The sequence below is a fragment of the Charadrius vociferus genome, unplaced genomic scaffold (genome assembly GCF_000708025.1).
Source record: "Charadrius vociferus isolate BGI_N301 unplaced genomic scaffold, ASM70802v2 scaffold168, whole genome shotgun sequence".
In the NCBI taxonomy this organism is placed as follows: Eukaryota; Metazoa; Chordata; class Aves; order Charadriiformes; family Charadriidae; genus Charadrius; species Charadrius vociferus.
In genome coordinates this window covers 298,966-325,216 of record NW_009649582.1, presented here as the reverse complement: position 1 = coordinate 325,216, position 26,251 = coordinate 298,966, and the positions used below count along the sequence as shown (strand labels likewise).

The 26,251-nt window shown below is 35.2% G+C and overlaps 1 protein-coding gene across 2 annotated transcripts in view; it reads right to left on the bottom strand.

Annotated features, from left to right (window-relative positions):
• The window catches only part of CSMD3 (CUB and Sushi multiple domains 3), a 715,473-nt gene that overhangs the window by 606,942 nt on the left and 82,280 nt on the right, over positions 1-26,251 (bottom strand). For both annotated transcript variants that reach the window (XM_009890359.1, XM_009890360.1), the window contains exon 2: positions 20,017-20,239. In XM_009890359.1, coding sequence (XP_009888661.1) covers positions 20,017-20,239 — 223 coding nt within the window. The remainder of the gene's footprint in view (positions 1-20,016; positions 20,240-26,251) is intronic.

The window sequence follows — 26,251 nt, the reverse complement described above, 5'->3', positions numbered from 1 at the left end:
AGTAGTAGCTGATCCAAGAGAAGATCAAATATGCTCCAAAAGAATTCTGATGAATTGGATCACACAATCTCTCATGATGGCAATGAAGTGACTACTCACACTTAATGAATTTTGGAGGGAGAAAAAATGACTTACACTTTGCATTTCTGTCTTTTGCAGATATGTTCTAACTATTTTTCCAGCATTGTATTAGAAAGTAAAATATTCCCGAATAATTAAAATCATAATAGACTCCTTTTTAATCCTTCCTACCTCAAACTTTTCCATTGACCCAGTATATATTTTCCTATAATACTCAAATAATCATCATGCTCTTTTTGCTAGTGTTCTGCTATACTTTATTGGAAAATAACTAATTTAAAGAAAATATGTTAATTCTCTCATAATAATAGAAAAAATTCTATGAAATTTAAAAGTGGAAAATTAAAACTGATAAGATGAAGTTCAATTACCTTGTTGAACTAGTTCTTTTATTAACACAAGAGTTTGGAATGATTCAAAAAGGAATTGGACATGTAACTAATAAGTAAATTCAGAGTTTAGCAGTGTATCACTGCAAGTATTGCTAGAGTTTTAGGAGGGATATGAAAATCTCACGATTCAAGAAATCAATCAATTTATAGGCAGTGAGATAAACTGAGGCTCTGCAACATGTGTTTGATGTCTGCATTGGATGCAAGTGTCAAGGTTTTGGTAGCTGGGGAGCCTGTGTGAGGAGACGCCAGAGGCTGCACCATGCTGGACACAGCTGGTTCCAGCCAGCTCCACAACAGACCAACTGCAGGACACAGCTGAGCCCATCGGCAAAGCTGGTGATGCCTCTGTGTAAACATGTTTAAGAAGGGGCAAAATGCTGCACAAGCAGTATGGAAAAAAAATGTGAAAAACAGACCTGTGAACACCAAGATCAGAGGAGGAGGAGGAGGAGCAAGCGCTCCATGCAATGTAGCAGAGATTCCCCTGCAGCCCATGGAGGACCATGCTAGAGAACATATCCACACTGTAGCTTGTGAAGGACCCCACACATGAGCGGACAGATATTCCCTGAAGTGATTGTAGCTCATGGAGATGACACACATTGGAAAAGCCCATGACCGACCCAGGCTGGAGCAGGGAAAAGACTGAGGAGAAAGGAGAAGCAGGGAGGAACTGATATGGACCAACCACAACCCCATATTCCCTGTCTCCCCTCTGCTGCTCAGGGAGGGGGAAGGTAGAGGAGATAATAATGGAGTGAAGTTGAGCCTGGGAAGGGTGGGGGTGGGGGCAACGTGTTTTAGTTTTTGTCTTTGTTTCTCATCATCCAACTCTCTTTTTAATTGGCAATTAATTAAATTAATTTTCCACAAGTTGAGTCTGTTTTGCCTGTGACAGTAATTGTTAAGTGTTCTTCACGTCTTTATCTTGACCCAGGAGTATTTTCATCTTATTTTCTCTTGCTGTCCTGATGTTGAGGGGGAGTGATGGAGTGGCTGGGTGGGCATCTGACAGTCAGCCAAGGTCAACCAACTAAAATCTCTAATGTTCTTTCTTACACACCAGTTCAGAATAAACATTTTTGAAATATCAAAAGTGTATATGAAAGGGAAAACACTTCCCTACTGAGTAATAGACAATTAAGTCTGAATCTAATTAGTGTTTAAGATTTTGGGTGTGCATGTGTGCGTGCACATGTACAAGTTGAGAAGTTATTAAAGGTGTTGAATTACAGCTAAGAGTATTGCAAGCTTGATCTGCAGCATCCTGTTAAAATTCAACTGCTGTTTGATCTTCCAATTTTCCTTTCAAGGAAGCAGTGACTTGCCCATTGAACTAGGAAGAAAATGAGGAATGTAAAAGTTTCTTTAAAAGAATTCCAATTCAAATATGAATAGGAGTAACTCCTACACTTTTTATATGTTGATTCAATCAGTTTAAAATAAGTAAATAGAATTTGTCTTGATAACCTATAAAACAAAGCAAACAAGATTGAACAGAAGCGGCTGATTGGTTTGAAGTTTTATTCTCCCTGAAAATGTTAATAAAAATATCTTATACTTTATTAAAAAATTCATTAACAAATCGACATATGATTTATGAACTAATTTATTTCTGTCAAATGACAATTTTTCCCTGTCAAAATGCAAAACTGCTCATGCTATCTATTATTTTAAAATAATGATCATAGGTCAAGGCTGAACATTTTTAATTGAACAGCTGCTTTGAACTAAACAATAAATTACTCATCAGGTCCTGCCATGATCATTATATTCTTTACAAAGCATGTTTCTAAAAACTGCCACCATCCATTATCAGTGTGAAACTTTTATTATACAACTCTCCACTCTTTTTTTTAGCATCAGAAATGAAACAGGCTTTATAAATAATTATCTTTTCTATAACAGTCAATTTATTTTAATACATAAAAAATAGTAAGAACTTCAAACGGTAAGTAAGAAGAACCAGATATCTCACTACCGTACACAGACTCTTTAAAAATCTCTAGGGTGAGGATTTATCTGCTTCTTGGATTGAAAAACTGATCAGACCAAAACTTATCAAAACAATTACTTTTAGGACATTTAAAAACATTTTAAGTTCTTTAAGTAACTAGAATTAAAAAATGATGAAGCAAGCAGTACATATTTTTAGCCTCTAGCATCTAGAACATTATAACAACCAAGTTTATTCTCCTTATCGTCTTAAAGCTGGGTAAAGATGTTGAGTACGTGGTGGAACTTGGAGCTTTCTAAACACCAAAGGAGGGGAGCCTGCTTCTTCAAATTTTCCCACAGTTCTGACACTGACTTCACACTGGTTATAGTGATTTGCACAGTCTTATGTGAACTGGTTCATTTAACCACCCTGGTGAAGAACTAATCCATTAAAAATAAACCCATTTAGCAAAGGGAATCATATCCACAAACGGATGTGCCTGCGAAGTGCCAGAGCCAATGGAAGTAAAGGGAAGGATCACACAGCCAAAGTCAGAGGAATATGGGAGCCAGATTTGCTTCTATAAGTGACAACAAGCTTTTAGATGAGCTAAACTATCTTTTGTAACTTTGTCTTAATGTGTGAAAATAGCACAATATGGAAAGGAGAGATGCCATATTTTGCTTATCACCATTGTAGGTGCCAGGAACTTCCAGAACAGCTTCAACTTATACTAAATATTCTGTGGAGTTTTGGAATACATCCATGAGCAAAAAGCTTGTGATATTATCACCACACGTTATTTCTGTTCTGGTACAGAGATAAAGTTGTAGTAGCAGAGCATGTGAAGGAAGAAAAGCTATCTGCATATATTTCAGAATCTATACTTCTATTATGAAAAACTCAGTCTTAGAATATAAAGTAATCATTGAGTAAAGGCAACGAATAGAATAAATCCTACCAATTCATCAGCTAAATTAGCTGGAAGACAGAGTGCTGTAGCTCAAAAAAAAAAAAAAAAAATATCCATGGACTTCATTTCATTCCTTTTCTTCCAGAAAACTTGCACTTTGAGTCAAAAGCAACCCACTTTTCTCACAGGCACATGGTCACTTTCAAGGAGAAAATATAAGCAGAGTATGCAGCAAAGAGCAACATCGGGAAGTCCAAAGGATGCTAGAGGAATATCTCTCTCCTCCAACATTGGGTATTACTGTCTTTCTACAGAGTGGTCTGGAGCATATGGTGCTTCAAGGCAGAGCCTGAATCCACTGCAGTGGAGAAAGAAGCATGTACAAAGATTTTATTTTTGACCAATGTAGTAAGAAATTAAGCTTTCCATTTCCCATATCCATTCTGAAATGCCCTTGTGGGGTGGGTAGAAGAGCAGCGAAACTTTACAGTTGCATGTGAGGGGATTCAGGACACAAGAAAAAAATGGAAAAATATTGGGCAGCAGGCACAACCAAATAAAACACAAAGTGGAGGAGAAGAAAGCCAGAATATAATGGAAAAGGGTTTTCATTTAAAGATCTAAAGTTCTAAGACAGGCGTATCTGGGAAAAAAGTTGTGATACTTGAGACACTATTTCTCCCATCATGCCATGAGTGAGACCCTGTAATGATCTTTCAAAACCGGAAAATTAAAGGGTTGTAAATTAATGTGTCTATTACATAAGCACAATGTACACATTCCATAAACATGAAGAATATAAACATGTCATTTTCAGTCTCAGAGCAGGTAAGTATTTAATTCCATATTGAACATTACATCTAGAATGCTGTAGTAAACTTTACATATTTGTGCTTGACAGAAATTTCTAGCAGGAGAGTGCAAAGCATTTTTAAGAAAATTATATTTGAGTTTAAAATAGAAAATAAGGTCCCTCTTCTAAAGGAGAAAAATCAAAATTAAAAAATTGGACTTGGAAAGTTTTTCCTTCTTAACTTTTCTCCTTCCCCCACAGACAATCCATGCACGTAGAGATTTTCCTGTTTCCATCCCCACAAAACATAAAGGAGATTTCTTGGAAGAAAACCTCTCCACAGTATAATTAAGTTTCAGATTTGTTAAAAATATATTTCAATAATTAAGTATTTTTTTTTTTCAAATTAATTGACTGCTCTCTTCCAATATCTACTATAGTATAAAATGAAAAGAAAAATATAGCAATTATGCAAGGAATTTTTTGTTACATGAAAGACAATAAAACATTTTGTATCCAGTATAATATAGCAGAAAGTTGTCAGGTACTGTATTCTAACCTCTACTTTTGGAAATCTTCCCTTAACTGATCTAAAATGGAGAAATCATTCCAAAATCAACAAAGATATAAAATTAATTAAAAAATAAATGTATCATTCCCATCACTACTTTTTTATATACATTTGTCCCCCCCATGCCAGAGATTCTTAGTGCCCATTGGGCAGTGGATTTAATACAAAACCCATTGTAACCAGTCACCGTCTTCCTATCAATTTCCATGGGCTTTGAGTTACACCTTTAGTTCCTCCACAATCCAGCTCTGAACATTCCTACTAAAATAAGCAGGATTTACATTTGTTCACTAATTGAAAACCAAGCTTTTATTTGGTTTTCACACAAGGACCACATAAAGGGCCACAGAAAAACAGGACCTATCTGAAGCAAACTACTTAGAATGTAAAAGTATAGAGCTCTTCAGTTTTAGTGGTATTTTTTTTCCCTAATAGTTATAATAAACATAGTTAAGCATTGCAATAGTCATCAATATAGAGACAAAATGCAGCTTACCCACAACAACAATAAATGCACAACTAGAATATTCTTCTCTTTTTTCTGTATGCCTTGACAATGCAGTTTACTGCATGTCATTCTGCTATGCATGAAAGCATACAATGTTGTACTACTGTTAAAAAAAAAACAACAGATAATGCTTTTCTAATATTTTTTAAAGGAATAACTGGAACTAATATTGCAGCAGGGACCAAATAATTTCATTTACAGTTTTAAGAACACACTGCTGTGTGAGCATCTGTACTGTTCCACTGTTAGAGACAGCGATTTCAAAATACGATATTGCTTTTCCTTACAAGGTAGCACTTTTATTAGACATTACCAAGAAAAGTCCTATATGACAAGGTCTTTTTGATTATTTGTTGAGAATCCACTATTTTAGCAAATGGATATATTTATTTTCATATTTGGAATACCACAATCGTTTCAGGAAATAAATTTTCAAAGATTCTATTACTTTTGCTGAAAACAGGTAAGAAAATGCAGCTACTGTTTATCTCTACATTTAGGATTGGATAATAGCTATGCATGTGTAAAACACACATCTGTAAATAGTTACAGGTCCTCCAGGTCTGCATCTAACATTTACCTTTTACTAAATGGAGGTAAGTTTAAATAAAAATAAATGTATAATACAAATATGACTCCACTTAGCTAATCTGTTTTGCAGTCATCAAAGAATAGGTTAGACTGTGCTATCTTAATTCCATATATAAGTAATTTTTACTGACATTAAAAAAACCCAATTCTTAGTAAATAGAATAAGATAGAGATGTAAACAACACTTTTAAGGGAAATAATCATTACTGCAAACAGGATATCTTATAAAAAAGAGGATGAGTGAGCTACCCACATTCCATTCCAACATAAGCAGTTACAGTTGTTACTTTTTAATACTCTAACTGATAAAGACAGTCAAACAAAACACCTATGCATGGACTTTCAAATATTTTTTATTGTCCCTGCATTGTTTGGATACGTGTTTTATAAAAATGCTAAATATAACTTTTTCAAACCATTATTCTCGGGACACAATCCATTTAACAGGGGACACAATGAATATGTTTTTTTAGAACATTAAATCTTCGTCCTGCTCTGTATCTTTCTTGAATTTTTACTTTTGAATTCAATACCAGCAGTAACTGACCACTTCTCTAAATACTAACCTGAAAAAAGCACTTTGTTTAAGCAAATACAATTTCTATTAAAAAAAAATAAAATAGCAACACACAAAAGGCTCAATAAATAAATTCTTGTGTTGAGGGTTATAATTATTTTGAAAACCCAGTAACTCCTCTGAAATGGCTTCTTCATGGCTTAATATCAGTTAAAAAATTTCTTACAGCTGCTCCACATAAATCAGTGTTAAGAAGCACTGCCATATAAATCTGGATCACATTAGCATAGTAATGAAACCTGGTATTACAGCATGTTGATCGATAACTAGTGTGGTTCTAAGCAACAAGAAAACAATGTCCAATAACACTCTGAGGGAAAAAAAAAAAAAGCAACAAACCCACAGATTTAATTTCCCTAGACAACAATTGAGAAAACTTTAGTCACAGAAAGATTATCCTACCTCACCCAAAACACAAGGATAGAGAAGTTTAAAATCCTCCACATAAAACTGAACAATTATGTTAAATGTAACTTCAAGGTTCAATATACCCAAAGCTGAAAGCCTATCAGACTCTTGCTTACTACAGGTGCAAATACAATGAAACAAATAGAAACTTGTCTAGATCTTTTAGTTGAGGGCTTTTTGTAACTTTAGTGAAGGCCACTGTGAGATCTTAAAAAAAGTGATCCTCAAAAGTGGTAATTTCACAGGTAGAAACTATGACTAGGAAATGGTAAAGTCAAAAAAAGAAAAATTATTACAGGAAAATTGATTAGAGTGGGCTTAGAAAGGTAGGGCAGAGAAGGATAAAACATTTTTGCTAAGCAATGTGGAATGGAATGGAATGGAATGGAATGGAATGGAATGGAATGGAATGGAATGGAATGCAATGCAATGCAATGCAATGCAATGCGATAAATTCTAAACAATAGTTTGATAGTTAAAGTAATATTGTGAAAAGAGGAAGGTACAAATGCATTCAGAGCTTAATTTTCATGGGAAAGTACAGTCAAATCCATCATTTTCCATTTTAATTTTAAAAAAGAGAGACAGTTTCCTTTTAATTTTTTTCCCTATCTGCAACCATAATTACAGAATTTATAATGCACATCCCAGGAATGAGACAAGTACATAGTATTTTTATGTGGAAATGTAGTACCTTTTTGTAATACTTTTTATAGTACTTAATTTGGAAAAAAAAATGACTTTAACTTTTTTTACATAGTGAATAGTATTATTTTTCATACCTCTGAGCTCTCTATTTTGGCCAATCAAGAGATTTTCTTGATTATTTTTTTTCTTGGTATGGAGGATTTTGTGATGATTTTATATTTTAAATGATCTTTCAATTCTATATTTAAATATGTTTTCACTTCCTATAATCACTTGGAATCACAGAGGAAATAAAAATAATTAATAGCAACTATTGCAGCCATGATTCATTTTCACATGGTCTGCTATAACATGTTTACAATGGCATTGGGACTAGGCAAAGAATATTTTTGCAATTATTAATAATCAAATGGCTATGAGAGGTAATTGCCTTGATTAGCATGTCACTGTGACTTTTTCATCCAGGTTATATTTATAGAGTTGGATTATCAAGTACTGTACTATATGCTTCCTATGAAGGCAGTATGCTAAGAAATTACTTAGTTTCAGATTTAAAAAACAAAACAAAACAAAACAAAATAATACTTTGACTTAGTTCCAGATTTTGCCATGGGAGAAAACTTGTGTCAGTGGTTATGATTTGAAAATTGTCTCCTTTAATATTTACTGTTGCCTTCAAACTGTACAAAACTTTTTGCAATTTATCAACAGCTACTTTCTAAATGACAACTGAAGTACTATAGTATATGAACATTTGCAGTTTAGAAATAGGCTAGAAGTATAGCTGTTTTCACTCAGGACCTGCACTTTTGTGTATGTAGAGTTCCATTTGGGAGTTTCCATGGATATGTCATATTCTTTATAGCATCTGTCTCTTCTCGTCCCTGTCACATCTTGTTTCTTGCTAAAGTTTCTCATTTTTATTTAGAAGTTGGTGTAATAAAAGACATATCAAAGATGCTATCTATAAACATTTATATGCAATTGATATCAAGTATCAGGTACATATTGCTGAGTTAAAATTAACCATGGCTTTTTCAGGCTGAGCTAGCTTGGAAAAAAATAAACAATTGCTAAGTTAAAAGCCAAAAGGTGAAAATCAAAGAAACTGATCTTCAGTGTTTCTGGTACACTTCCTGGAATATCAGGGTGCAGATCAAGACATACAGACTTAATTATGTTTTCTTATGTGTATGGGCAACTTGGCAAAGAAAGCAGTAGTTTAGATGTCTTTAACTGAACTACCTTCATTATAATACTAAAATACCCACCCACAGGTCTGGAAGACCCTCACCCAGGTGAGGGCCCTTCTCTGTGCATATGCAATAATGTGAGAAATGACTAAGCAGATATTATAATTATATGTTAATCCCTAACCAATCATTGCAACTGGGAGTATATGATTATGTAATTATTGTGTATAAAAGATACCACGGTGATGGTTTTTGGTGTGCTTGACTTGTGGAAAACCACCGAGCACCCAGCCTTGTACAACTCTGAAATAAAAATCAGTGTCTCTCCTGAGTGTGTGAGAACTGGTCTGTTGCACACCAGGTAACAAATGTGGGTTCTCTGCTTCCAAGTCTCAGTTAAAACTTAGTCTACTTACGTAGTTTTAGTATGGCAGATCTACAGAAAGTCACTTTAAACTGTGAGCAAGAAAAGCAAATCAATTTTATCTTAAAGGCACTTCTAATATTGTTTAAAACTAGATAAAATATAAATTTGTCTCTATGAACAGTTCATTTCATATGAGAAGGAAGCAGTATTTAACTACCAAAATAACTTCAGTTTTTTGCATAGATATTATCAACTAAGTTTCTTATACACCTTGAAAAGTAGATGTGTAGTATATGTGCTTTACAATGCAAAAATGAAAGCACATTGGAGTCATGTAATTTAGTCAAGATCATATAAAAAAATTGTATAAATTCATGACTGCATTTGTATATCCTAATGAAAAATACATTTTTGCATAACTATGTTGCTGTATTTAGGTCCTGAAGACCTTCACTAACTACAGAAGAACTGACAGCAGGTTTGGAGATAATTTTTTGATGATACTAACACTTAGAACCTCTGGGGTTTTGTTGTTGCTGTTGTTGTTTTTTGTAGGAAAAGCCACTCTTCCATGTCAACGGATTCAGGAATTTCTGGTATACTGTTGACATTACTTGTACTTAGGTAAAATAAAATATAACCTATTTTATATTTACATAAATAATTTGGATGATAAAGTATTCACTTCACACTGTACAATGTAACGTAATCTATAGGAGCCACCTTTTAGTAATAAGCTATCACATTCACAAGTTAAGATAAATATTAGAGAGACAGAGAGAAATGTTCTCCAGTTTAAGCCTCATGCCTAAACCTTACTTCATTCTAGTAAGTGTATATGTAAATACACACACACACATATATATTTGCACAAACACTTATGTTTCTTTTGGCTTTCTGCAGACATACCAGTTAAAATAGAATGATCATTCCTGTCTTCAAAAACAATAGAAATAACCTATTTGTGCAGATATTATTCATGCAGGAACTAAACAATATATGTGTGTGGTATATGAGTGGTCTCCACAACATAAATCCACTTTGCTTCCTAGACTGTTTCAAATCCCATTAAACAATTAAGCAATACAAAGAAAAATATATAACTATTATTTAGCAGAGCTGGTTCTCAGAAATGACAACAGTCAACTCCCTATAAAACTGGTATATGCACTCTTCATCTGTATAATGCTAGTCACCGGCTTTTCCAAAGAAGATAGTAATCCTCAGGGGCTGTAAAAGAGGTTTTTTTCTTGCATTACATGAGAAGTCTAGTAAACCAGGTGGTCCAATATCCATCAGCTACTTCAAAGTAGCCAAACTGGCTATCCCAGTTACTTCAGAGAAAGATATCCCATGGAAGGCTGACAATGGAAAAATCTCCTAAGGTCAGTAAGCAGAAAGTTACCTCCACCTTCAAATAATTGCCAACATTTTTTGGTTGGTTGGTTTTGGTTTGGTTTGGGTTTTAAATCCTTACCATTTAACTTTGGACTTCCTTGCTAGCTAAAAGAATGTCTAACCATTTTTTTCCTAACTGGCTAAAATCTTGGCTTCTTCACAATAATGTGACCATAAGTTCAAGAGATCAGTTGCACCTTGTTTGGACAAGCACTTTCTTTTATCAGTTTTAATTTTCTATCATTTTCCACTTTGATTGCTGGTTCACTGTGCCTTCTTTTCTTTTCTTTTCTTTTCTTTTCTTTTCTTTTAATTGCCACTGTTCCCTTCTTCAGTCTGCATTGAACTTGTTCTTTTTTCCTTCTGTTGCCTTTTCTCTTCATTGGTCTTTAACTAGCACTTACACCTTTTTATTTTCTTTTTCTTTGGAAGGGGAGAGTGTCATCCCATTTGGTTTTGTTCACTGGCCCCTAAATTCTCAAGTGAAATTTGTTCCTTTCTTCTCTTTCCATGCAAATAATGGGGAAAGCTGGAGAACTGTGGATCAGCTGAAAGAAAAATCAATGACTCCATGATCAGCAGTTTGAAGGTGTTTCCAAAGTGCTGAATCCTTAATTTGATCCTAATCAGCTCACGGTTTCTGCTCTGGTTGCCAATTTGGACAGAAAGTGAACAGTGATGAGAGAAGAAAAGCACATGTACTTAGCACATAATAAACAGCATGAGCAGAAAAAAAACCAAAAGAGCTACAGTTGCCTCTGATGATAATAGAAAATTTTTGAGGTTCACTAAATGATCCATCGTCTCCCTATCAACAACTCTTGGTCTACATCAGTATCCAAAAGACTTAAACAGGAGAGTGGAAAAGGAAGCTTTGTACGTTTTCAGTTGTTAAATTTATTTGGGAATGCAGACCTGAATTACTGCAAATATTCCACTTTGACATTTTTAAAAGGCTTAATAACCAAATAGTCAAAGGGATTTTGTCTCTGTCAGATTTAATCTAGAACCTCACAGAGTTGCCATTTTTTCCTTTATTTTATTAGTACTGAGCCTGCTAACTCAAGCAACTTCTATGATAGTGGATGAAAGGTACGGAACTAACTTAGAGGATAACCCTAATAACAGGATTTGAAATGGCAATAATATAAGCCATATGATAACAATACTCAGAAAGGGTCTCTATATGGCTTAAGTAAACAAAGTGTTGTTCATATGAGAAAGAGCATACAAAGAACAAAAGGATACACGTGCAAGAAGTAAAGTGGAGCTACATGCAACAAAGCTTGGATTCAGAAAGGAGAACGAACACACCATCATGGCATTTTGCCCAGACAAGACATTGGCACTAATTCTGAGCACCCTGTACTACATCTTGTAGTACTGTAGATCACCTAAAGACAAAGGAAGCGGGAAAGGAAAGAACAACTAAAACAAGGCTTAAAGTCAGGAAATTCTGTAAGTGGAAGCCCTGACATAGCAGAACTGGAGGAATAAGGACGCAAAAACAAGGAAAAAAAAATGTGTGGCTTTATTTGTCTTCTGGTTTTGATGAGAGTTAGAAAGAGTTAGAAAGAAGAGTATAAGAAAGATCAGGGCACTTGCTAACAAATAGTTGCATAATAGATTCCTGAAAAAAAATAAGGTAACAAGTTTGGCAGGTAGATAGTAAAGGGTGTAACATAGATATCAACCTTCACAAAGAATTAAGGTTAAAGTTCTAAGGACCAGAAGAAAAAAAGAGTTTGAGTCAGAAGAAAAACATTACTGTAGCTACCAGGGTGGCATTAGATGACATGTAACAAGCTGGAGGTTACACTCACGTTAGCAGCATAGTCTAATTGCTGCCTGTTTGACCCTGACTTCTATCTATTAAAAGGAGAAACGCATACTCAGCATAGAATAAGAAATGGAAAAACAAGCAGAGCTATTAAATGAGGGCACTAGAATTTTTTGCTATTCTATTGCCAACATTCGTTCTTTTGCTAGACTTTCTTCTTTGTAAAATTTCTGTAAGGTAATTTTGACAATTTAGCACATGTAAGATGTAAACTATAATTCTTCCACTTTAAAGCCAGAAAGTTTGATAGGCAAATCTAGTCTTCCAGAAATATATTTTTCCCAAATTATTTCATAATTTGTGATATTTATTTGATATTTATTTATTTGTGATATTTATTTTTTAATTAAGAAAATTACTTCAGCATTTTATATATTTCTGTGGGGATTTTTCTGTTGTTTATTTTGTTTTGGCTTAATTTATCCCATTCCATGTTTTTCAATAAATTTTTAGATGCAGAAAAAAGGATGGATAATGCTAGCATTTCAACAGTGTAAAACCAAAATAATTTAAACTATTCAGAGAAAGTATACCTTAAATTTGTAACTGGTTCTGGGCTAAAACACAATATTTGATTATGTTGTCAGTAATACTTGGCACATTTATGATGGAGAGACGGGTATCTGACAATGCTATCAGGCCAGGAGCAGGCCCTGACGGGGTGACAGCTGGGTGCTCAACTCTACTGTGTGGGTGTTTGCTTACCAGCCAGGGAAAGAACTCATCCCGCTCCTACTGTGGTCCTCTAGACCAAAGAAACAGGTCCGACTCCTGTGGCATGGTCAGAGCAGCCAGTTTGGCTTCTTGTCCTGGCATGTGCACCAGGACACCCCACAGCAAAGTAAGCAGCCAACTCACCTGCTTACTACCCTAAAAATATTAATTATGAATTAATATTAGGAATTTATTGTAATTTTACATGTTTCTACTCCAAATTTTTTACTCTGCTTTTAATTAGTTGCATCAAAAAAAAATATTTTTAACTTTATAGTCAGTACCACATCTAAGTGGACGAATATCTGTTATTCTATATTCTATGGAATTAAAAACCCCTATTTTATTGAAGTTTAGTTTTGAGCTTATTCCTCTGTTATGTGATAACAATTTCTTATTTGAGTACATTGCAATACCATTATCAAAGTACAAGGCTGTTTCTTTAGTATGAAATTCAAACCTTTGGAAGTAGTAGGATGAAGAGAGCATACCCAATTACATTTAACACTAGGAGCATTCTGAAATGTTAAAGATCTACTTACTAATCTTCTGAAAACTTTTTTCTCTTCAGGTGGTTGGGGAGCAGATATTAAAATGTAGGCCTACTGAGGGAGTCAAATGTTTTTGGAGAAAGCAATTCATTGATAGAGAAAAGGCAGAGGATGTCCACAGTAATTTCAGTTAATTTCTCCTATGCAGCTCAGAAGCACGGATCAGGTAACCCGTGCATTTGATTCTTGTTTGCCTCAGCAGGGAATGTAGATGAAAGGATGATTCATCTTGCTTGAAAACAAGAGATTAGAAAAGATGAGTATTATCTCACCTTTTAAACACTGAGAATGTTAAAGCTTCTTCTATCCAAATTTCTTAAGAGGAAATTAACCAAGAGTAGGCAGAGAAAAGTTTTTAATTCATCCAATTAGATATTTGGTCACAGTGACCATTTCAACATTTAAAAATATATCTCCAGACACGTGCTGGTCTTGCAGGCTCTCAAACACAAGCAAAAGATATATTTATTAAATGCTTAAAAATTTGAGTTTGTGCCGGTTTGTCACACCTCCAGCTCTCATGATTTTTAGATAAACTTATCCATACTTCTTTTTACTTATGCAAACAAATGAATAGCTGTCACAGAAGGATGATACCTTTTTGCTAATAGTGGAGCTTTCCAAACTTCCATACCATGTCTGTCCTTTTGGAGACCACATAGTGAAATTTTCTGATGTTTTTTACCAGAACATTCTGGTAGATTAGTCATTTTCTAAATAATTTTATTTTTTATTTCAGAAAATGCATAATTTTGGTTACTACAAAATTGCTTTTTGAACATAAATGTATGAAAGATTCTTTTAGTTAACATGAGACAGAAATATACTGGATTAAATTACTCAGTTTATTCCAGCACAATTGCAGCAGGTATGCATTTTTTTCTCTGTTTAAAATAGACCTGAATTTGTTTCATTGATTTTATTTAATCTTAATTTTGTAATGAATATTTAAATTTCAAATCAATTAACTGGTTAGGTACTGGCAATTTTGGAAAATACATTCCCTTGGAACTGTGAACAGAGCTTGGGTATGTAATCACAAGTTATTATTCTATTATTTAAAGCTATTTCTAATATCGCAATGCAAGTTGGGGTATTTCATTAGAGCAGAAAACTATATTTGAAAAATTATTGAGTATGACATCTCTTTTAAAAGTAGTGTTCAATTCTAAGCACCTTACTCCTTAAAAAAAAAGGACAAACATACTCTTTGGTATTTACTGACAGTATTTTATGCATTATGCTCAGACATTTATTTTAAAAAAGAAGAAAACAAAATATTATCCAAGTTGTAAAGTAAAATACTTGCAAGAAAATGTCAGAATTGAGGTTGCTGTTCTTTCGTCCACCTACATATGCATCACATCACTGCCACTAATAGCGCCTTTTGAAATTAATTGTGGTTTCTATATGACTATTCAAGGAGTGACACAAAGGCTACCCAATGAACAATTTATATAGTTAGTGCCATACCTTGTTTTGTACAATATCTAAATCTTGCTTTAAAGGCAAGTATTAAATAATTTTATCCCAGATTTTTCTATGCAGTGCCAGGGCCCTGAGGAAAACAATAGAGCTTCCTGGTCTCTGACTGGGACTCCCACCCACCACTGCCCATGGGTCCAGGGATTCCATTTCAGCCCACCCTGAGGCACTCAGACCCTGCTACAGCTCTGTCCCTGTCCCTGCCTCCTGTATGAGCCTCTCAGTCCTACTCTGGGGGGACTTTAGCTGGCCCTGTTTATTTTTACTTACAGCTGGACTTCCTGGAGGGACCCTGGGGCTGGTTCATCTCTTGCCACGGAGGGTGCTGTTGACAGACCTTGTACCAGCCCGTGGCTCTGCCCCTCCGTGTTCAGCCCCTGCAGGATTGTGCTCTGTCAGTGAGAGCACAGCCTGAGCATGGTCACCCTTTTGTCCTGGCTTGTGCCCCTTGTGGAGCAGCCCTGCTCCTGCCACTGCCTAGTATATGGCAATAGCTACTACAGTAAATTATTTACAAGTCATACTAAAAAATATTTTCATAACATGCAAAAGGTATCATCAGATGATTCCAATTGACTTTTGCAAAGCAGTTGATTTATGTGATATTTTATCAGTTCAAACCATACCTTCCATTAACTTCACTTAAAAGTGAGGTTTCTCATCACTAGTGCAAAGAAAACTCTTGTTTCTCAAGATGGGCACCCAGAAAATTGAAAACATGTTATTGATATGCATCTTCAAAAATCTTGGCTGAAATGTTTAATCTAGTAACACACAAGAATTATGTGAAAAGCAGAAATTTTGAAAAATTGGAACAGGGGTTCTATCTGGAAATGCAACACTTTCACGTGGCATAGCAGTCAGAAGTATTAGCTACTTTCCAAAAACAGGTACATAAAGTTGCAATTTAAAAGTAATCATAGAAAACCAAACCTGATTTTTTTTTTTTTTTTTTTTTGAGGGAGCTAGATGTATAAGTGTGAAAGAAGGGGTACACAAAAGTCACAAAGATACATAGGGAGGGCAACAAGAAAACCCTAAAAATAGAGTGTCTATGACATGACCCAGAAAGACTCTCCCATATAAAATTTTGTGGAAAGCTTGGTTCAAATACAGTAAGTAATACTATCCTTCTGCAAATAACGATTGCAAAAATGATTTATGGAAAATATAAATTTTATTGCATTTAGTTCACAGCTTTAACTATTCCATGTTTTCTCTATTTATAGTTTGAGACAAAGATTGAGCATATTACATGTGCTAAATCAAGCATATACAGTAACACATAGATGAAAGTGCAATATTGACTGTACACTTTCTGTAACGGCCGTATCTGACATGCTTCTCTTCCATTTGTTATTGTTTAGGTTCCATTTAAGTGCCGTCTAAACCAGCTAAGACTATTAAGCATTCACTGAAGACAGTCAATGACTGCAAAATTCAACAAGATTCAATTCTAAGGATAACAATTAAACAAAGTACAAAACTGGATGAAGATGGAGTCAGAGGCCATGAGCTTCACAAATAGCCCAACTGCAAAATCTTTTTCAGTCATATAAAAACCTCTTTAGTCTAAATATTGAAGTAGCAAAAGAAATAGAACAGCCTTGTCAGAGACAATTTTTTTTAACTGTCAAGTTATATATTTTACGAATATACCTGTATAGTCACCAAAACCATTTTTGCCTGTTGCAAAAATAACGGGAGGGTGACTAGTGTAATCTGATTACACTTTTATTAATGTCAATAAGTAAAATGATAAAATCCACTGTCATGCTAGAAAGTTCCCATAAGCAACTGTACCCCAGTGAAACTTTATGTGCTTAAGTAAAAACCTTTTGTGAAAAGAAAACTCTAGAAAATATCACCTTACTACTTGCTACAGCAATCTGAGAAAGTACATGTCACCATGAAAGATTTAGTAAAGTTTGCATAATTTCACTATCACACTTTCTTAATTTAGAACCCAATTCTCCACTCACACAAATGCGTACTATTTTTCTGCTGCACCCACACGTTGGCAATATCTCGTAAGTTGTGCAAAAGTAGTCTATTTCAAGGTCTATATGAAGGCTTAATCATCTTTTCCTTTTTAAGTGCTGACTTACTCTATTATCGTCTAGAGGACACCTTATCCATTTCCTCACCAGAATGTAGTGGCATCCTAAATTCACAGTACCAAAACTTTTGACCATGCCAGGCTTCCTTGATTTTCTTCTCAAGATATCGACATTTAAAAAAAAAAATATGCAAAAGTTCCAGCTTTGAAGGCTTAGCTTATTATAAAAAAAATCCTGCACACATATATCTATATATGTAGATATGTATCTATATATCTATGTATACAGATAGATATATGTAGATATGAACATACATGTGCATACAAATATATATAAACCCTCCCAATAGCTTGAATAAGATAGACAAAGAAAGAGTTTCTGCCTTTACAAGATGTTATTTTTCTCTTCCTTCCATCCTCCTACCTTTCTTCACCTGTTTTCTCTGATGTTTATTAAAACTGTAACTCAGTAAGAACCATAAGTTCCTAACAGTAATATTTGTTTTATTCTTTTGCACTTGTGCAGAGCATTGTTCACATACTCTTTGAGATTACAATTCAGAGTGGATTCACCGATAGAATTCTTGACTGACAGTGAGGGCCTTTTTGGGCTCCTACATATGATCAAATCTCAATGTAAATTTTATCTTTTGAGGAGTGGGTGGAAAGGAGGAAAACTACATGTTCTTGGGTTTTCTTGTGAAAGACAACTCTCAAAGCTTTTAGGTATGTGTTCCCTCTTTCCTACAGCTGGTATCAGAATAGCACACAAAAACTCATGAAACGGGAAATACAGATGGAAATTCATATCCTGCACAGATTTGAGATGAATAATTTTCTCTTCTAATTTCCTTCTAGTACCATGTTATGTTTTCTTTGTAGTGGACAGATACTGGATTGTTACACAATAGTTAAAAAAAAAATTAAAAAATCATTAACATTGAATCAACACTTGCCATATAATATCAGGAAAGCAAATCCCTTTGTTGGAGTAGCACTATGCAAAGTAAAATGAAACTGGATCTTCCCTGATTAGGAATACATATTACATTCTTCATCACAGTATCATAGAAGCATACAATCATAGAATGGTTTGGGTTTGAAGGAACCTTCTACGATCATCTAGTTCCAACCCCCATTGTGTGCAGGGTCACCTTTCACTAGACCAGGTTCCTCAAAGCCCCATCCAGCCTGGCCTTGAACACTTCCAGGGATGGCGCACCCCCAATGTCTCTGGGCAACCTGTTCCAGTGCCTCACCAACCCCATCGTAAAAAATTTCTTCCTTATATCTAATCTAAATTGAAGTTCCATCTTAACATGAGGAGGAACTTCTTTACTTCGAGGGTAGTGGAGCATTGGAACAGGCTGTCCAGAGAGGTTGTGGAGTCTCCCACTCTGGAGACATTCAAAATCTGCTTGGACACCATCCTGTACAATCTGTTGTAGGTGACCCTGCTTTGGTGGTGGGTTTGGACTTCCAACCCTGACCAATCTGTGATTCTGTGATTGTGTAAATCTACCCTCTTTCATTTTAAAACCATTGTCCCTTGTCCTGTCACTACAGGCCCTAGTAAAAAGTCTCTCTCCATATTTCTTGTAAGCTCCTTTTAAGTATTGAAAGGCCACAATAAAGCTTACCCAGAGCCTTCTCCAGGCTGAACAGCCACAACTCTCTCAGTCTTTCCTCACAGGAGAGGTGTTCCAGCCCTCTGATCATTTTCTGGGCCCTTCTCTAGACCTGCTTTGACAGGTCCATGTCTTTCTTATGCTGGGGACCCCAGAACTGGACACAGTGTTCCAGGTGGACTCTCACAAAAGCAGAGCAAAGGGGAAAAAAATCACCTCCCTTGACCTGCTGGCTACACTTCTTTTGATGCAGCCCAGGATATGGTTGGTCTTCTGGGCTGTAAGCACACATTTCTGGCTCATGTCCAATTTTTCAGTTACCAGTATCCCCACATCCTTCTCCAGAAGACTGTTTTCAATTCATTCATTCCCCAGTCTGTATTGCAGGTCCTTGCACTTGACCCCTTTGAACCTTATGAGTTTCTCACGGACCCACTCCTCAAGCCTGTTAGTGTCCTTCTGGATGGCATCCCTACCCTCAAGCAAATCAACTGCACCACTTGGCATCATCTGCAAACTTGCTGAGGGTGCACTCAATCCCACTGTCCATGTCATTAACAAAGATATTGAATAGTACTGGTATCTATACAGACCTCTGGGGGACACCACTTGTTACTCATCTCCATTTGTACATTAAGTTATTGACTACAACTCTTTGGATGTGGCCATCCAGCCAATTCTTTATCCGTCTAATAGTCCACCCATCAAATCCATATCTTCTCCTTACAGAAGTCAAGACAGATGATAATAAAGAAAACTAGTAAATGTATGCTAATATATCTGTTACTATTGCAGAATTATTATGTATCCCTCCAGCCACAACCTTCCAGAACTCTGAAGTAGACACTGATAAATAATGTTGTGTGACCCACCACACTCTTGATTTTTCACACTTTTTTTTCACTCTTGTTATCCTTTTGTGTTAGATGCTCATACACAATTGCAAAAAAATTACCTATTATTTCTGTCTTAAATACATTATCTTTTTCTGATCTCTCTTGAAAGTCTCCTGTTGCAAAGATTACAAGAGTTACACTGCTACTAGGTCATGCAAACTGAGACATCCCCAACCTTATATTCAATTTATGTTAATTTATCCATGCTTATATGTTTCTTAATTAAATACTTTTTGTTGAGACAAATTTTGCATGGAGGTTAGATTAATTTTAGCACTTACACAAACTAGAATTAAAGCACATCATATAGATTTTAAGGCATGTATGATAAATTAAGGAAAGTGTACCTTACAGTCTAAGTAAGAAAGAATCCCTACTTTCAAAATATTAGCTTTAACTATTTTCTCAGATATTTTTAAGATACGAATAAAAGTTAAGTTTTAATAATATTTATTCTTTACCTTGTCCTAAAGTTTGCAGGATGAGGATGCCCATCATATAATGACAAATAATCATATTCTTCTTCTAGAGCAAAAGACTGAAAGACGATCTGTATTCGGTTTCTTTCTTCTGCTATTATAACCCATGTACAGTTTGCACCATTTGGATATCCATATGGGAAGCCAGGGCTTTCTATAGTTCCATTAAGTCCTTTTAAAGTTCCACCACAGGTATAAATAAATCCTAAAAAAAAAAAAAAAAAGGAAAAAAAAAGTTAGCAATACATTTTTATATCAACCTTCAATAAAATACATCCTTGGAATTCATGATTTCTGAATAATTATCAAAATACTTCTTTGCAAGTACTGCATTTAGAAAGGTAAACCCTATGCTTTAATACAAATCCTGACCACTTAATGCAAAACAACCCCACCCACCTAACAAATGTGTTTTCCATACTGTTTATGTAAAGACATATGGTAGCATCTTTGCAAATATATATACATAAACAACATCTATGACTAAATTTGGTCGCCTATGAGGCAAAGTATTTGCATCAACTCCCTTTTTTTGTAAAAAGGAAGAGAAGCAGCCAGAGCAAAGTAAATGAGTCTTCTTTTGGTACGGATCTGATACAGATAGTTCTATTAACCTTCTGCTGCTCCTCCCCAGATTTTGGGACTGGAAGAGGTTGAAAGGCTGTTTATTATGAAAAAAGTTTGGTTTTTTTTTATCACTAATTCTGGTTTATGAAAGCTGTATACTTAAAGACTCAATGTGAAATAGCCATCTGTTGCATCATTATATTCTCTCATGTAAATAACTGCATTGTGTATCTGTAACCAGAAAGAACTTAGCACTTTTCTATATTTAAATAAAATATTAAGATGAACAGCTTACATGTTTTGACTGACCCTAAGTGGGTATTGTGGTTTAAGTCCAGTAGCCAGCTAAGCCACAAGCAGCCGCACGCTGACTCCCCACTGGTGGGATGGGGGAGACAATCGGAAAGGTTAAAAGTGAGAAAATTCCTGGGTTGAGATAAAGATAGTGTAATAGGTAGAGCAAAAGCTGTGTTTGTAAGCAAAGCAGAATAAGGAATTAATTGGCTAGTTTGGCAGGCAGGTGTTACGCAATTTCCAGGAAAGCAGGGCTTCATCATGCCTAATGGTTACATGGGAAGACAAACACTGTAACCCCGAAAGTTGCCCCTTCTTCCTTCTTTCCCTCAGCTTTTATCACTGAACATGATGACATATGGTATGGAATATCCCTTTGGTCAGTTGGGGCCAGCTGTTCCAGCTGTGTCCCCTCCCAGCTTGTTGCCCATCCCCAGCCTATTTGCTGGGAGGGGCAGCATGAGAAACAGAGAAGACCTTGACGCTGTGCAAGCACTGTTCAGCAATAACTAAAATATCCTTGTGTTGTCAACACTATTTTGGTCACAAATATAAAACATAACACCATAGGATCTACCACGAATAAAATTAACTCTATCCTGGCCAAAATCAGTACAACAGGTCAAAGATGAAAGGTGGATCTGCCAATAGATCCATTTTAACATGAATATCCCCAAATGTCAGAATGGCCCCTACGTTCAAAAGACAAATTTTCTTGGACTGTAAACAATTTTCTTTTTCTAGAGAAAATCCATTTTCTGCGAAAAAATAGAAAACAAGAATAGTTATAAAAAGATCTCCCCTAACTCACTGTGTCCTGGCACGGCAGGTCCTTCTATACTCTTGTCTCTGTTCTAATGCTCATTTAGAGCAGTTCCTAACTCCTCTAGGTCCTTAGGATATTTTTTTCTTTCCATCAGCTTTGCAGTCTGACTGTAGGTTTACATTCCCTCTCCAGGCTTTCTGCCGTCTTATCCCTTAAATATTAGAAGTTTCTCTTCCCCAAGCATGCTTAGAGCAAGCCCCCTCCACTAGCAGGGTGATTTCAGTAACAAAGAAAACACAAAGCGCTCAGCTGCTCAGCATACTCCTTCAGAGAAACTTGATATACATTTCATAACAAACTACAAACAAACCAACCAGATGCCGTCTCTTTAATTACACACACATGTATATATTTGAGCTCATTAAATCATCTCCTTTATGGCACATTCACAAGCTTTTCTTCGTGTTGAGCATTTAAATGTGCAGAGACCCTGTTCTCTGAAGTACTAAGCAGAAAACTCTTAAGATTTTACACTTTGTATTGCTACACTGTAAAGTAACTTCTCTTGACAACAGAAGAGAGACACATCCAATATTTATCTTGTTTTTTTCATATTTCTCCAATGATGAGAAAAGATGCCTCTTGTGAAGCATGATTACTCTTTTACTACAAATATCAGTATATCATAGATATATAGGACAGAGGGAATGGAGATAATCTTAGAAAGTAATTAGCGCTTTATTTGCCTCACCTGACATGTATAGAAATTTTACCTTCTACTGAAAATTAGCTTAGAGAATTCATTTTCATATCAGTGCCTACACACTTTCATTTATTATCAACCTTCATTGCTAGGAGTCTGTTTTATTTATGTCTTTCTGAATCTTCCTCATACTCAAACTATTTTTACATCTCCTTTATGTGCTATTATTTATTATTTAAACTCGGCTGTTTTATTTAGCACTTTAAAAATCCGTTGGACTACAGTGCATGCACAAGTCACTTTACAAAACTAAACTATTTACTCATCATAAGATCTTCATCCTAGAAATCTAGCACCTCCCTCCAAATATAGTCACCGGAATAAGACTTTTAAAATAGCTAAGTGTACATATATTTATCAATTTAGCTTTTCCTAGAAATCTCTTTCTGAGGCCTACTTTAATTGAATTAGAGACTTGAAAATTAAATAGCATGCATTGTGAATTTCTGTGCATCTCCCCAGACTAATTGCGGGAAGTACAGTGTGAACTTTGGTTCAACGTCATAATACAGCTCCATAGTTCAGAACTTGTGTCAATGCTGCTGTATCTAAGTCAGGGTAGCTATCAATTACATATGTACTAGTCTATTAATTCAATGCAAGCTATAAAGAACAACTCAAATAATAGGTCTTTGGTGACCAAACTAAAATTATATTTTTCCAAATAGAGAACAGAACCAAAACAATGAGAAAGCACCTTGTGAGATGATACTCCACTTATTAAGGAATGTAATGCTTCATATTGGATCCAATAATTGTTCATATCCATACATATGTATGAAATATAAACTTCCATGACATATAAAAGTTTCACTTACTCCTTTTACTCCATATCCAAACTGTAACAAAAGAGAATTATTCATATGCTGCAAGATGATATAACCTGGATATTTTTCACGATGACTAGCAGAATGTAACACAGCTACGAATGTGTCAGGAGATACATTTTTAATTCCAAGAATGGAAAAAACAAGCAGTGAAGTTTGATTTTGATAGGTCTACCCTTTTAGTCTGCAAAATAAAAAATAATGCCAACAGAATCCATACAATATGCATTTTAATCTCTGCTTTCATATGGTAATCCATTCTGTAATGCTCTTCACCTTGGCAAACCAACTTGGTTACATTCAATATAGACAACATGCATTAACTGACTAGTCTGATCAAATGTTGAAGACATGACATTTATTTTCATGAAGCAAAATTCGTGTTGAAATAACTGGTAACGTATACTGTGATCTTTTTCATCTAGATTTCAGAACTAGCATTCAAAACAGAATTTACTTGCAAACTGTTTTTCATTAAAGAGGTTTGATTCAAAGCATGAGATAAAGAATTTTGAAAAGCTTGAAGTTAGACTAGAAAATAAAAATACTTGTTGAAGTAAGCGTGAAGATGAACACCATCACTGATGATATTCTCTTAATAGGTCGTATGTTTCAAAGTTTCCATTGTATTGTTTTCTACCAGATTTTAAAATTCAGATGTTTAATTCTCATCAATTTTACATAGATAAATATTTCCTGAAATCATAAAACACTGCTGCTCTTCCTGATTTCAGTCATCCTTTGATTCATTACAGTAAGCATCAGTAAGATCAGTTCTTACTTAATCTGTTTATTAAACTTTCATTGCTTTCCAACAAAGGAAATAATAGTTAACACCATAGCCATACCCCTTGCCCTTGGATGTTCCATAATTATACTCACTCAGTACACTACAAGATTGTCTTTTGTTTTTTCTTTTCCTCCTGACCATTCAATTATACTATTTAATAACATATTTCCACACCTCTCACCTTTCAAGTACTCCACACCTTTTGTTTAATCTCCTTTGTTTAATGTATTCTTTAATAGCAGGCATCACCATAAGATAATTATACTGTGCCTGCATTGATTAACACACTCAGACATCTCTAAGTTGTTTGTGTATTTCCTTTTAAAGAGGTATTCAATACTTGCTATCATTTACTTTAAGAGCAAACTGACAAGATGGAAGATGAGTTGTTCACATGCTGATTTTTTTTCTTCTGTATCTTTTCTGATATCCCGATCTTTCATCTCTTTCACTTACACCCATCTTAAAGCACAATCAATGCAACACCTTTTTCTGTTTGTGATCTTTCATCACCAACTGTCTCTGGCAGCAAGGACCAGTTAATTTTCATGATGACCATACATAAGGAAGGATTGTTCTCCTAACTCTTCTGCTGTGTTGGATTCTCTTTCTGTTGACTTGCATTATAATCACCTTATGTTTTATGGTGTCTGTTTGTTCAACCTTCTTGTTTCCTTATTCTCCCCTATAATCCTGTTTGTGAAATCTCTTGCTTTTGTGGTTTCGTATTATATTCTCAAATGTGTTTAACACTTCATAGAACCTTTTGGAATGCTGCAGTAGTAGATTTCATAGTGATGTGATCCCTTTCCTATTTCGTGAATCCTTTTCTCCCTCCTGTCAATCCTTCCTCTTTTTAGAAAAAAATATATACAGTCTTCCTTTCTAAACCATCTCAGCTTCTCTAACATTTTATTTTTTCTGACATGCTTTACACCAAGATCTTTGAGCCTATTTACAAAATGGAGATAAGGAAGCTCTCATCAGATGTAATGACTTTGTTTTACCTTGGACTACGTTTGAAATTTATCTTTTTATCTCTTATCATGTCTTAGTTCTCTTCCATGTATGCTTTTCCATTTCCCAATAAGCCTCTTTTCTGCATACAACAAACCTCCTTTCTCTAACCTTAACTTCCAACACAAAATTTTATTGACTTTTTTCACATCAGTACAAACATGCAAGATCATTGCCTCCTTTAATGTACTGGATTTACTTCCTTCCTGCTCTCCGCCTTTCTCTCTGCCTCCCTCAAATGTCCAGCAGCTTGCACACGTCTTTCTTTCTCTGCTGTGCTTTCATAACAGGTGTAAGTGGTGACTTTTACAGTGACATTCACCGGTCTCCTTCCCACCAGAACATTATAACGCCCTAATTCTTTCTGACTCATTTTCCTCCTGTGCTAGGCATGGAAGGTCCACATGCCAGCAGCAACCCTGCACCACAGCACACCAGAAGAGAAGTATGCTACACCTGTGTAGTGGTTCACAGGGGGGTAGGGATCCATAGCACCTAGAAGGCGTTGCTGTTACAGAAATGTCTATCTTGTATTCATACAGACCTCAGTGCCCGTTTAACCCATTACTCTGTATTTCAAAGAATCCTTTTTTCATCCATTTCAGCTCCAACAGCAGCTTTTACAATGAGCTTTCTACCAGTGGAGCAAAGTGTAAATTTAATATTTTGCCTGACCATTTAAAAAAACAACAAAAAAGAAGAAGATACACCACAGATTAATGATGTGATTCCTTCTTTTTTAAGTTCCGAAGTCGTAATAACTTTTTCTGTTGTAGTTATGTCTGTCTCTGCGGGTTGTTTTTTTACTTTCTATTTTTGTCCATCATTCTTTTTTTTTTTTTTTTACATAAAATGCTTATTTTCTTGATTTTGAACTGTTTTCTTTAGTCTAGAGAAATTCCAGGCATGCCTAATAAAGCCTTGTAAAAAAAAAAAAAAAATCTTTTGTTTGTGAAGTGCACAATGTAACAATACCACTGTAGTGCCTCTGTGAAAGTCGGATTTTATGAATTCCAAGAAATTTAAGATTTGTTAACTAAATAACCATTTCTTTTCAGTTTGTTCTTAAAAACATTTGCTTCCACAAACAAGATATCTGAATGCTTATTCTCTGCACAGCTTACTGGAAATCGTGCCAATATGTAGACATTATAAAGTTTAAAAAGAAGCTTGTTTTAAGACTCTATCTATGT